The sequence below is a fragment of the Micropterus salmoides genome, unplaced genomic scaffold (genome assembly GCF_014851395.1).
Source record: "Micropterus salmoides isolate LMB-PRFRI ecotype aquatic unplaced genomic scaffold, ASM1485139v1 Ms_hic_scaffold_8, whole genome shotgun sequence".
Classification (NCBI taxonomy): Eukaryota; Metazoa; Chordata; class Actinopteri; order Centrarchiformes; family Centrarchidae; genus Micropterus; species Micropterus salmoides.
The window spans coordinates 21,278,154-21,291,441 of NW_024044570.1; the positions used below are offsets into that span (position 1 = coordinate 21,278,154).

General features: G+C 40.7%; 1 protein-coding gene across 1 annotated transcript; it reads left to right on the forward strand.

The window, feature by feature from the left end:
• Window positions 1-10,045, forward strand: neto2b (neuropilin (NRP) and tolloid (TLL)-like 2b). Its single transcript, XM_038704934.1, is given in 13 exon segments — window positions 1-302; window positions 1,785-1,841; window positions 1,999-2,151; window positions 2,468-2,716; window positions 2,851-2,898; window positions 3,077-3,088; window positions 3,091-3,203; window positions 3,584-3,685; window positions 3,960-4,086; window positions 8,067-8,180; window positions 8,669-8,799; window positions 8,895-8,987; window positions 9,075-10,045. Coding segments are annotated over 13 exon segments (1,659 nt in total). The 5' UTR covers window positions 1-292; the 3' UTR covers window positions 9,525-10,045.
• The last annotated feature ends 3,243 nt before the right edge of the window (window positions 10,046-13,288 follow it).

The following is a 13,288-nucleotide window of genomic DNA, read 5'->3' on the forward strand; positions in this document are numbered from 1 at the left end:
AACAGCGTCCTTGCGGTGGGAAACTGTACTCATCTGCCAGTTTTTGTTTTTATTCTGTAAAGGAAGACTGATCATGAGTCATAAGATCATCAGCTCCTATATTTGTCCCACAAGAGTCTGTCATCTTGACCAGTGGGATTAGGATGAAAATGTGAAAGTTGGATTTTGTAAATTAGTGGTTCTAACAGGCGCTAATCCAGACCATTGATTTAAACGAGCTGAGGGATGTGAGGGACACACAGCTGGTCAAGTTTGATATCAAACCCAAGAAAACGTGACTCCAACTGAGAGGATGCATGTAGGTGAGTGGGATGATCCATATTTGCTATGATTTAAGGCTTTTGCCGAAATTGTTTCTTTCCTTTCTGTGTCTGAGGGGGACTGAGAGATGTAAGAGTTTCCAATCTTTGTGTCGAGATGTCTTTTTCCTGGCAGACTCCCGACACATTCGTGTACCTTACTCACAAAGTTCTTAAACAGGTACAGTTTGCATGTTTTTTCACAAAACGATTGCCGTCATCACAATGAAGCTATATGGGGAGAAACAGTACGGGGATTTTTACAGCTGGTTCATAGAGACGTTTTAAAAGACAGGGACACGTCAAACTAATCTTTCTATTTTGAAAATGTCTCTGGTATAACGATTCATGGTGCTGAAGTGACAGCTCCCCACTTGTGCTCTGTGCTCTCTGTCTTTGCTGGTGTAAAAGTAAAGACACGTTTAGCACGAAAGAAGGAAAAATCCAAATTTTTCAAAAGGGGGAAATCTGTTTTCCCTCTTGCATCAGCATGTGGTGGCTCAGTGCCCGGGCAGGAGGATTTGGGCTGCTGCTGCCTCAGTTCCTCCTCTACACACAGAATATGGTTTCTGTGGAAGTGGTTCAATGGAGTACCTTCATTTAATGAATGAAACCCCTTAATTCTTCCATGAAGGGTCAGCTGGTGACATTGTAGATGATGACAGTGTAGCTAAATTTCTGTCAGCTAATTGAAATTCAGTTGAAATTCTGTGTTACAGTAGGCCTACACTTCCATAGATTCTTATTTGAGGTTTTCTCGAGGTTAGATTCTGGATGTCTGGTTTCAAATTATTTTATAGACATGAAGTTATTGGACACATTTTAATTAATTTTATTATTAGGCATGGTAACATGGAATAAAGCATTTAGAGGCCCATGTGAGCAGAGTACAAACAAGCCATCAAGCAATGTCCACGGCCTACATAATAAATGCAGTTTGTGAGTTGACATTTACAGCAACATGCCACTTTGGTGAAAACCAAAATTTTGTGGCCCAGTGCCACTGGACTAGCAGCTCTATTAAAGTCATAGCCTATTTTATGTAGTAGTATTTTTAAGCTAGTATTTCATGACATAGATCATTTTTTTGTTCACCATGAGACATCCTCGCGCAGCATCTTTGCAGACATCAGTTCCTACGCTTGTCCACTGTGTGATATATAAATCTTAGTTGGGGATAAAGCAAAAGAAGGATGTAAAAATAGAAGGAAGAGTTAAGCAAACCCCGCGACCCTGTACACAGGATAAGCGGTTGACGATGGATGGATGGAGTTAAGCAAGCAGATGGTTGAAGAAGCATGTCTTTATTCTTTCCTTCCAAGCTTTTGAACTCCACACCCTGGCCTGATATATACATTTAGGGATTCGGCTGAGCGCACTGAGACAACGAGCAGAGACACACAAATCCTGCTAAGCTCTCTCTCTCTCTCTTTCCTTTATTCCTTGATTGAACCCTTACTCGCATACTGTCGGCTTATTTTACAGTCTGGATATTTCTCCTATTCATTGAGGAGGGATTTGCTCTGGCACAAAAGACTAAAGGTAAGACTGATATATTCACTACATGAAATTAAGACACATAATGTAACTTAATTGGGTGTATTTGTCTTCACATTGTATAATTAGATGCAAATAATCTTTCTATCATTAAATATCATAATGACATGTGTCTCGTGGCTCTCCTATACGTAAAGATGAGGCGCAGGATCAAAAGTGGTAAACCCCTCTCAGCGGCCGCTGCAATCTCGTCAGTGTGGAAACTGGGTACGATACACAGATGGTGGCAGCTTCAGCTCCCCAAACTACCCAAATATGTACCCTCCAAACAAGGAGTGCCTGTATGTACTGGAAGGTAAACAACAACGCACACATGAGCCTGATAATTTCACTGCTGGGAAAAAAGTTGAGCTCCTATTCCAGTTTTCTTGAATGTTGCAGATTTATTTATATTTGTTTTGGTAACAAAGCCATGGCAATGTCTGAACAACTTAATATGCAATGCCAATTGCTACTGGACCCCACAAAACTAAGACCTGCAGTGATTCTACATAAAATATCATCACCAATGAGGCAAATCTTTTTCACTGCACTGTCCGTTCTCTGATAGCATTATATCCCTGGATCACCTCTGTGCCAGTAGATGTGATATGCCGCTCTGCTTCCCCCAGCCCAGCCCCGCCAGAGGATAGAGCTCCTGTTTGATGACACCTTTTACATAGAGGAGTCATTTGAATGTCGTTTCGACCACATCGAGGTGCGGGACGGGCCGTTCAGCTTCTCGCCACTCATCAATCGCTACTGTGGCTCGGCCAGTCCTGGACTTGTCCTCTCCACTGGACGCTTCCTGTGGATCCGCTTCTACAGTGATGAAGAGCTGGAGGAGACTGGCTTCCAGGTCCAGTACAGCTTTACTGCAGGTGATTAAAACACTCTGGGATGGTTCATCGATCCCTGTATGGCAATGTTCATACTGCACCATCCTATTACTCACTTCGATCAAATGCATCTGATAGTGTGATATTTGACTGTCTCTATAATTTCCCCTATGAAGACCCTGAATTTCATCTGCATGTGGGAGGACTCTTAAACCCCATCCCAGGTAGTGTAACCACACAACTCAGCCATCTGAAATAGCTTCATTTGCACATCTTTAGATTAATAGCTGATGCAAAGCCATGGTTGCCTTTTCACAGTCACCTCTGATCTCCTTTTTCTCTGTTATGTTTTCATTTTATCTGCCTCTTTGCTATTACCCTTTGTCACTGTCTGTGGGTCAGATTGTCAGTTTGAGTGTCTGGGGCTGATGGCCTGATCCGTTCCAGTCAGGTGGAGGAGGATTTTAAAGTGAAGCCAGACCAGGCAGTGGACTGCATCTGGACTATACGAGCCCCAGCAAACAACAGGGTACGGCATGTGACATGTTAAAGTTGGACATTTATGCCATGTTATCTAATGCACAACAGCAGAATACGCTTTATTTCCTAAAAAAAAAACAAAGTCTCACAATATGAAGTTGAGGAGAGGGGATGTGATACATTGACAAATAGTACTGTGGTTGAAAAGATGAGCCTGCAGTGCATTTTACATTCTGCAGAGCCTCCACATCTATTGTGATGTACCGTATTTGTTCCATATCCTCTACATAATATTAAAGACAAAACATGTGGGTTTCAACTTCATATCACATACACATACACATCATCATAGCAATCAAACATTTACTGACTGTACGAAAGAAGAAAATAACAAAAAGTACATTGTATATATGTCATTGCTTATTCCAGATTTACCTGCAATTCCTGGAATACCAGATGGAAAACTCAAACGAATGTAAGAAGAACTTTGTGGCTGTTTATGATGGCAGTAATGCAATTGAGGACCTAAAGGTAATATATGTCTAATATGCAGTATGTTACTCCAGACTGTAAAATGAAAGCCCCATGATCTGATGTGCTTTATTTGTTGTATACTGTATTGCTTTATACTCTCAGTGAATTTCTTTCTCCTTCTGCTACACAACATGGTTAATCTTTTTTTCCTTGTCATACATGCTCATTTTAACAAGAATGATAAATATGTAGCAACTGTTCTACAGACCTTGGTGTCAATGAGACTACACATCAAACTCTATAATAGAAAATGGTGTGTGGTTTCTTGCAGGCCAAGTTTTGTAGTACAGTAGCTAATGACATCATGCTGGACACTGGTGTGGGAGTAGTGAGGATGTGGGCTGATGAGACAAGCCGTCTCAGCCGTTTCCGGATGCTTTTCACTTCTTTTACAGACCGTGAGTTTCTCCTTCAGATTATTCTTAACCTCTGTCATTTTACATTTTTACCAGTGTCCCTTTAGTTAAGTTTCTGCAGCTATGTCAGGGCAAGTATAGTATGTTGCAAAAATATTTGTAGCAACACCCTCCTGTGGTTTCTAGTCAGTACTGCAGCTATTTTAAGCGTAAAATTGTTGGTAGCAGGCCTGGAATTTCAACATTTTAGGGGCAAGGCCACTTGGCCTTTAGTATTGTCACTCTTTTGAGGGCACAAAGCCCAAATGCCAGAGCAGCAAGCCATCAAATAAAACAATGATTTTTAACTTAAAGGATATTTTGGTATTTTTAAACCTGGGCCCTATTTTCTCATATATAGTATTTTGGTGTCAAAATGACTAATGGATACAAAAGGTTTTGGAATCCGTGCAGTTGATGGCTTTCAGCCAGCAGCCGTGTACTGCCTACAGTGGCTAAAACATATTCCATCGGGGTAATTATGCTGCTTGTTTTTCCCACTGACACTCTCAGACTGTTATAAAAGGTGTCTAACAACATCATGGAAAGGATTCTTTGAGTGACTCCCGGCCCTTTGTTTTTAACAAGAAACAGAAATCTTGCTGAAGGAAAATTCTCTCTCTGAAATCTCGTGAGAGGCGAGTTGTTGCAGGAAACGCCGGTGGGAATAGAGAGAGTTGTTTGTGGTGTATGTAGAGGAACTGCCAGCAAGGCCTTATTTCCTGACTTTACTCTACCACAACAAACTCCTTTCTCCAACTCTGACTCACATTTCCACCGTCATCTTCCTGCAACAATTCACCTCTCATGAAATTTGACAGTGAGAATTGTCCTTGAGCGACACTTTAGTTTCTTGTTAAAAACAAACGGTTTCACCGGGAGTCACTCATTCGGATCCTTTCCATTATGTTGTTAGAGACCTGGTATAACAGTCTGAGTATTTTATTTTGGGTGTACAGTACTGTGCAAGAGTCTTAGGCGGTGTGTAAAAATGCTGTAAAGGAAGAAAGCTTTCAAAATAGACAAGGTAATAGATTATGTTTATCAATTAACATAAGACAAAGTGAGTGAACAGAATAAAAATCTAATTCAAATCAATATTTGGTGTGACACCCCTTTGCCTTCAAAACATCATCAGTTCTTCTAGGTACACTTGTACAAAGTCAAGGGTTTTGCAGGCAAATCAATAATTATACCAAACAGCTGCTAATGATCATAAATTCAATATGTAGGTTGAAACACAATCATTAACTGAAACAGAAACAGCTGTGTAGGAGGAATACAACTGGGTGAGCGCATCAAATATGGATACACACAGGAACCCGGGGTACAGAAAAATAGCAGCAGGTGCTCTGGACTGATGAGTCAAAATTTTACATATTTGGCTGTAGCAGGAGGCAGGTTGTTTGCCGAAGGGCTGGAGAGCGGTTCAAGAATGAGTGTCTGCAGGCAACAGTGAAGCATGGTGGAGGTTCCTTGTAAGCTTTTTTATGTTTGAAAGCATTCTTACTTTACAGCATTTTACCACACCTGCCTAAAACCTTTGCACAGCACTATAATTTTGACTGGAACATTTGCCCTGAAGGATTACGTTGCAGCTGAAGCCGTCTTTAGCACGGATTGCAATCATTTTTGCCCCTACAAGTCATTTCAACATCAAAATATGTGAAAATAGGGCCCAGGTTTAAAAATACTGAAATTATCCTTCAAGAGCTTTTTATTTTTATAATTTATTAAGTACTAACTTGTAAACAATCATAGCCATTTATGCAACATTTCGAAAGTTTACTGTAACACGTCAGCCTTTTTTAATGTCCTGCTCTGTCCAGGCTGTGATTGGTTGTTTTACGAAAAGTGTTGTTGCACATAAACTTTATGAAAAGTTCGGATCGAGCTGGGCTATGCTATGCTAAACTTTATGAAAAGTTTATGTGCTCATCAAATTTTATGAAAAGCAAAAGGCACCTGATATAACTAAATAGCCAGCCAGTCAAACCCAAACCTTGCTTATCTTATCCCTATTGTCTTCTGTCTTGCAGCTCTAGCTACAAAACATTGTACTTGTACAGCTGAACTAGGACTGAGGATCTTAAGGGGGAGTATGCGGGCTGGTGCATAAATATAAGTGGGCTGATGATGCTTCCCTCATGTTTGGGCTGCTTAAGCGGCCCACAGGGCGACCTGGTGCTCCCAATGGCCAGTTTGACTATGGCTTCTTCTCTTATTCGCTAATTTATCAAACGTTCTTTCCTCAGCCAGTCAACTTTCTCTTCTCAGATGTTCACTCAGTCACAGCTTTGCAGCATTGACACATCAGAATGGGTTAGATTAAGTCTCCTTGTTGGCCGGAGCTAGATTAGTGTCAAACTATTGTCAGAAATAGCCAGATTTTGTAGCAGTTTATACCAGGCTCTAAAGAAAACCCACCACTGGTTATGTGCGCTTACTTGATGTTGCCAAATAATAATTCAGTGTCTCAATGAAAGACACTTATGTCTAAAAAGCGTATGGACAGGAAAGAGACAGAGGAGAAAACTGCAAAATCAGGTGGGGCGTCAGGGCAGCCATAACATTATGACCAATGACAGGTGAAGTGAATAACACTGATTATCTCGTTACCATAGCGCCTGTCAGTGGGCGTCATATATTTGGCTGCAAGTGAACATTTTGTCCTCAAAGCTGGAAAATGGCCAAGCCTAAGGATTTGAGTGACTTTGACAAGGGCCAAATTGTGATTGCTAGATGACTGGGCCAGAGCATCTCCAAAACGGTCTGTTTTGGTCAGTACCTATCAAAATTGGTCTAAAGTTGTGTTCACTCTGAAAGCAAAGTTAATAGTCGCCTCGCTTTATTCGCGCGAGTTTAACCGCTGGACATTTTGAGTGTTCACACACAACGCGATAAGCGAATAAACACAACCCGCGAATACTACAGCTATATGAACCCAAAGTAAACCTTTTGCTGTATTTAATTGCAATAAAACTGATGCTGAAATAACTACAATATGATGCCGATTTGTTAGACATATGAATTCATGCTTTGTCAGGTCTGTCAGCAGGACAACAACTTTTAAAATGTTTGTTTTCTGAATGTAGTTCGGATCGAGCTGGGCTAGACTGACTACGGGTGTTTATTTGTCAAAAAGCTGCAGCACTACTCCCATACACTTCCCGTTCTTTAGCAGCTCTCCGTCGGCCAGCGGATTGTCATTACACCGCTTGCCAGGTCCTTTTCCAAACAATGCTCCGAAGCTGCTGGTGACATTTGGGCAGTCTCACCGCTGATAGGCTTTCGCAACACAGCATCAAGCGTATTTCTCGCCCAAGTTGAAAATTCACAGGAATTGGCATCTTTGCATTGACTTTGTATGTAAACAAGCCGCCCAAAATGCTGGATTTGCTTTCAGTGTGAACACATCTTTAAGGAAGGAAAAGCGTTGTACCACCCACAGGGCCATGGGCAGCCAAGGCTCACTGATGATGTGGGAAAGATGTCTGGCCAGTGTGGTACGATCCAACAGATGAGCTACTGTAGGTCAAATTATTGAAAAAGTTGATGCTGATAGAAAGATGTCTGAACAGAGGATTCCGTGCCTCGACTAGTCAGGGTTCTTTTGATGGCAAAGGGGAGACCTACATTATGACCAGCAGGTGGTCATAATGTTATGGCTGATTGGTGTATAATTTTGACAAGCACAAGGCCAAACTGTGGGGGCATCCATGGCCTTCATGGCTGTTGTGAAATTCCTGCCCTGCTTGGTAACAATTGTAGAAAATGGACTAATAATAATATATGATGTGTTAAAATATTACACTCATGCTGGGTTTCTATGTATCCTTTTAAAAAGAGAGAGAGAATTTGTAATTCAGTAAGCACTTTATTACTCAACTTTAATTGATTAATTTCCTCTGACTGTAAATGGCTTTGGTTGCTTTGTCAGTGTGTTGGCATCCCATACTAATACACCTGTGTTTGTGTTTCAGCACCCTGCGAAAGCAGTGCATTCTTTTGCGACAGTAACATGTGCATCAACACTTCTCTGGTGTGCAACGGCATGCAAAACTGTGTCTTTCCCTGGGATGAAAGCAACTGTAAAGGTACTCCAGTTGTGCCAAAGTACTTTGAAACTATTTCTTTGAAAATGTGCTGTCCTGTATAACAGTGTAATATCACACATGTTGTGTCTGGGTCTGTTGTGTCACATTGAGCCTCCTTGAGGATGTGTGGATATGATTCTGCCCTCACACTCTCACAACATAACCCTCCATCTCTCCTCTCAAATGTCCAGCAAGTCTGTGATGTGTCACCCTGATACCAAAGAGCAGTCTATATTGGTATCTTTCAAGCTAAAAAACCTTGAAGGCCCTCGGCTGTGTACGGGCTCTTAAGCACCTAAAATAATTGAGATGGCTGTTTATCAGTGAAACAGGCTTTTAGTGAACACTCTGAATTGCTCCTGGCAACCAAAGATACAGACTGTTCTGATGGGTATGGCAACAGGTGAATGACTGATGTACACTCAGAACCTCCAAGTGTCCCTCACATTTTATCTCTCTGTGTCACTATCTTCTTATCCTTCATCCAGAGAAAAAGACAAAAAGTGTTTTTCACAACATCACAAAGACTCATGGAACAGTAATCTGTGTGTCTACGGGTGTGGTGCTACTGCTCCTCATCATCTCCATCCTGGTGCAAGTCAAACAGCCACGAAAAAAGGTAATTAAGTCACAATGACATTATTTAGTATCATGCCACAAAATATTGGTGTAGAAATAGCTAATGTGTCAAGTGTGTTCAACCATAATTTGAAGGTGTTGGTACGTAAGAATAACCTGTTCCAGCGGGCTGACTTCCAGGAAGTGTTTGACCCTCCGCATTATGAACTCTTTACTCTCAGAGACAAGGTTAGTTTGATTACGTTGATATATTATAAGCTGTACATGGTGATTTTCTTTTAACTTTGCAAATGCAACCACATTAAACTTTTTTAGGAAATGTCTGGGGACCTTGGGGAGTTATCAGAGGAACTCCAGTCCCTGCAGGCCCTCAGGAGATCCTCGTCTGGCTCGCGCTGCATTCACGAACACCATTGTGGCTCCCAGGCTTCTGTTAACTCTAACAAAGCAATTCAAGGTGCACATGGCATAGGCAGGGGATTCATGGAGCTCCCTCCTTTCAGAGGGGACATCCAGAGCACCTTGCCTCCCTTCAGGGACTTGAACAGCAGTCTGCGGAAGAAGAGCTGGCCTAGTATGAAACCAGGCCGCATACAGGGCCATCATGGTATGGGGGATAGAGCACTGTGGCGGCAGGATAGAGTGATGGAAGAGGACGAAGAGGAGGACGAAGATGGAAGATATGATGTGTATGTACGCAGAGCAGGAAGCCGAAGAGGGAATTATGAAATGGACAAACAAAGATCCTTGTCCATGGACTTCTGAAAAGAAAAAGACAAGATTATCATGGAAACTACTGCAGCAGCAACTTTTCAATCAGTGCCACAGTTTGGCAACAGAAGTCTACGTATTGACAAAAGAGAGGAGACTGAGTTTAATTTAACACCACAGAACAGATGTGTCTTACTTACCGTGATCCTTGACTTCTTGGTGAGGTTGGGAAGCACATGGTCTGCTACAGAGCAGGGCTCCAGGAGTTTTTAGAAATTCAGGATACTCAAGAAATGCCGACTCTGTTCGGACACTGAAGCAGCCGACGGGGGGCTGTTATCCTATTTGTGATCAGCGTAGAAGTGAAGACGGATAATAAAGCTGTGTATTGTTCTGATTATCAGTGTATTTTGGTAAATACACTTTACTGTAAAGCAAATAGATTTTGTTGAAATTTGTTTTCAGTGTTTATGTTCTGCAAGAATGTTTTAAGAGGAAGCGTGATTACATTTTAAGCAAACTATGGAATCTTTTATTACCTGTATTAAAGAATAAATATCTACATTTCTGCGCCATTGGCTTAGGAAAAGTCTCCTAAATCTTGCCTTTGAAATAGAGTCAGTTTTAACAATACATATAAAATTAACATTAGCAGTTCACCTTCCCAGGGAGGTGTGTGTTCTTCTAAAAGGTGTGTCACACTCTACTGGTCGGAAGTTTCCATATAAAATTATTAGTTAGACTTTATTGTCCCCGCGGGGAAATTCTTTTTCACAGCACTGTACATAGATAAGGCTCTGTTTGGCAACCTCATTCTTCCTGGTGCTGGATTTTTTTAAAGTTTCTTTTTTCCAGACAGCAGCTGGTACTGGTGTACCGTACATATGCACAGCACAGACTCCACAGCAATGATTACATCACAAATGCCCACAGACTGAAGACGTAGCCTACTGTGTCACTCAAAACAACAATATACTCTTTTTTTCTGTATAAGCAATAATATAAACAAAAACAACAGGGTTGGCCAGAAAGAAGAGTTAAATAATGTACAAAAATGAAAGAGATATCCTTATGTATAAGCCTGACCTATTATCCCTATTATGAGACTCATCATTCCACAAGTGAGTCAACCTGTTTAGGCCTGCCATGGCTGCGGGTACCAGTCTTTTGCCAAAGCGAACCTTTCTGCACCTCAGGAACCTGCGCTCAGAGGGCAGTGCAGTGGAGTGGTGACTGAGTAGTTGTGTGATGCTATGTGTGTTTGCAATGTGCATGATTGCCTTACAATGAGCTCTTACAGGTTGAGTGTGGGGAGACCTATAATCTTGGCAGATGTGTTGGTTGTGCATGTGAGTTTGACCCGTTGTGAGAGACACATTGAAGAAACAGCTGGAGCAGTAGTGCAGAATGGGTTGAACAATATTTTGGTACACTGTGTGTTGTGTAATCCGATTATATAACCACTAAAGGCACCAAATTTTTTGACATTGGCATCATCATCAAACACAACTTTTTGGATGAACGCATTGAATATTTAACTGATGGGTTAGCATGTGTTAACTTGTCTAATGCAGAAAACCCAACACACATTGGAATAAACTTTGTGGATAATCAATGTCAACATTAAGAATTATTTAATCAGAAATGGATTTGTGTGAGTGCCAGTAATGACCTAGAATGAACTGGTATGTTTTTTTTCTCATCATGATTAGGATACACCTTTGACAGATGGCTATGATAGACTGCTTTTAATAACGCGTTGTATCCCAATCAAAATGTCGATGACAGTTAGAAAATGTGCTTATTTGAAAATTGTTCATATATTGCAACCAGATAACATAAGTGCTTTTTGATATCCACCCCGAGTCTGTGTTTTCCTATTCTAACGTAGGCACAGCTTTGTGTTCAGTGTGCCAATGCAGAAAGTCATTTCTAAGCCTCAGCCTGGCAGTTTAGTCAGCAAAAACATATAATTCATTCATCATATTCAGAAAAGTCACTGGGCAGATAATTAATGGAGCAACTATGCGTACACACAGACAAACACGAACATGCAGTCTTGTCACTACAGTATGGGTGATGTTTATGACCGGGAGCCCTGTCACGCACTTGATTTGATTTTAAATATAATATAGTATAGTCTAATGTGCTCAAAAATAATTAATACAGTAATAAAAGGTTTTCTCTGGTTGGCTACTTTCTACACATGTCCAGCAATCATTGTGTAAAACACACACATACATCTTTTTTGTCCATGTGCTTCGTCTGATGCCTCTGTAGCTGATGAGGAGCCAGCCTGCTTGAAATGTTAAACTCTTGTTAAATGGATTAAAGAGAAACTGTTTTTGGGAGGGAGCATTCTACAATGTTGTGAGTCCTTGTGAAACATAAAGTTCTTTATACACATGCCGAAAAAAATATGACTAAACAGCTGATAAATAGTGTAAATGGGTCACTCATAATGACCATAGCAGGAACAAGATTTATCAAATTTGTCTTTCCCAGGTCCTCTATATTTGCTTAGTGTGGCGGCTTTTTTTTTTTCATTGTGATACACATTTTTATCATGTGATATCCCGGAATAGGCAGGATATCTGGGGCACACCAGATAATGGATTGCGCCAAGGAAATGAAGTTAGGTCAACAGGTGAGGATGATAAAGTCTGCATGGTTTGATATTACAGTGAAATGACTCAATGATTTGGATCTGTGATAATAGCTCAACTCATCGTCATACAAAGGTGTTTGTTATTCTTTCCTCAACAAAAGTCACAACAAACACAATGGAGAAAAACACAGCTAGTTGCAACAACAATGAAAATGTGTAGTTGTATTTATATGTTTTCTTTGAATTTCAGTTATGTGTCTGACACACACACACACACACACACACACACACACACACACACAGAGTAACGTTTAATTGTTTCATTATTATGTTCAAATGTTAGTATAAGAACTATAGGCTTCCCTGAGGGCCCGTGAGGCCTGCACTCTAGGAGTGCCATGTTTCTGTCACCACTGTGCAAGACAAACAAGAACACACATACTTATATTCTGTTGGTGCACATTTACACATTTTGTTAAATTGTATTATGTTCACTACCATGTCACTACTGTGACTGCAGTGCCTTAAAAGAGCTCCAAGATACAGATAGAAATGTCAAAAATGTTGTGACCATCCCCGGTCTCCCCCTACACTAAAGCAGACAAAGGAATGAGTCAGGTGATCACTTACATAAGCACCAGCATGTTGGCCTACAATCTGTCAACCATTAACAGAGAGACAGAGACAAACACACACTAGAACATGATGATGGAGTTTAGGATAATATGACCAGAGATGGAAATGGGGGGGACGCTGTTCTGGGAGTAAAAGTTGGGAGAGAATGGCATTTCTGCTCAGATTTTAAAAATATATTCAATGTTTTTTATAGAAGGAAATTGCAAATAGCGCTTTTATACTATTTCTAAAGTAAAGCATTTTAATGAAACAAATAAAAAAAATCCAGCTACTGCCTGTTATGGCAGAAAATTGTGTCCTCTTACATTTAATCTTTTATGTATGTTCTTTTACTATTATTATTATGTATTGTGTTTTATCCTTAACCTTTCCTCTCCTATGCTTCTTATGTTAGTCTGTACAGTGTACACATTTACTAGGGTTTAGGTCAGAGCTGTGAGATTGTTCTTGGTGCTTTCCCTTTCTTTTTGTTCCTCTCCTCTCCTGGAATGTTCATTCAAGACCGAGAGAGGATCTCTGTTCGCCAAAACATAGAAACCTAGACTGTGTAAATGATGATGCATCCCTTTGCTCG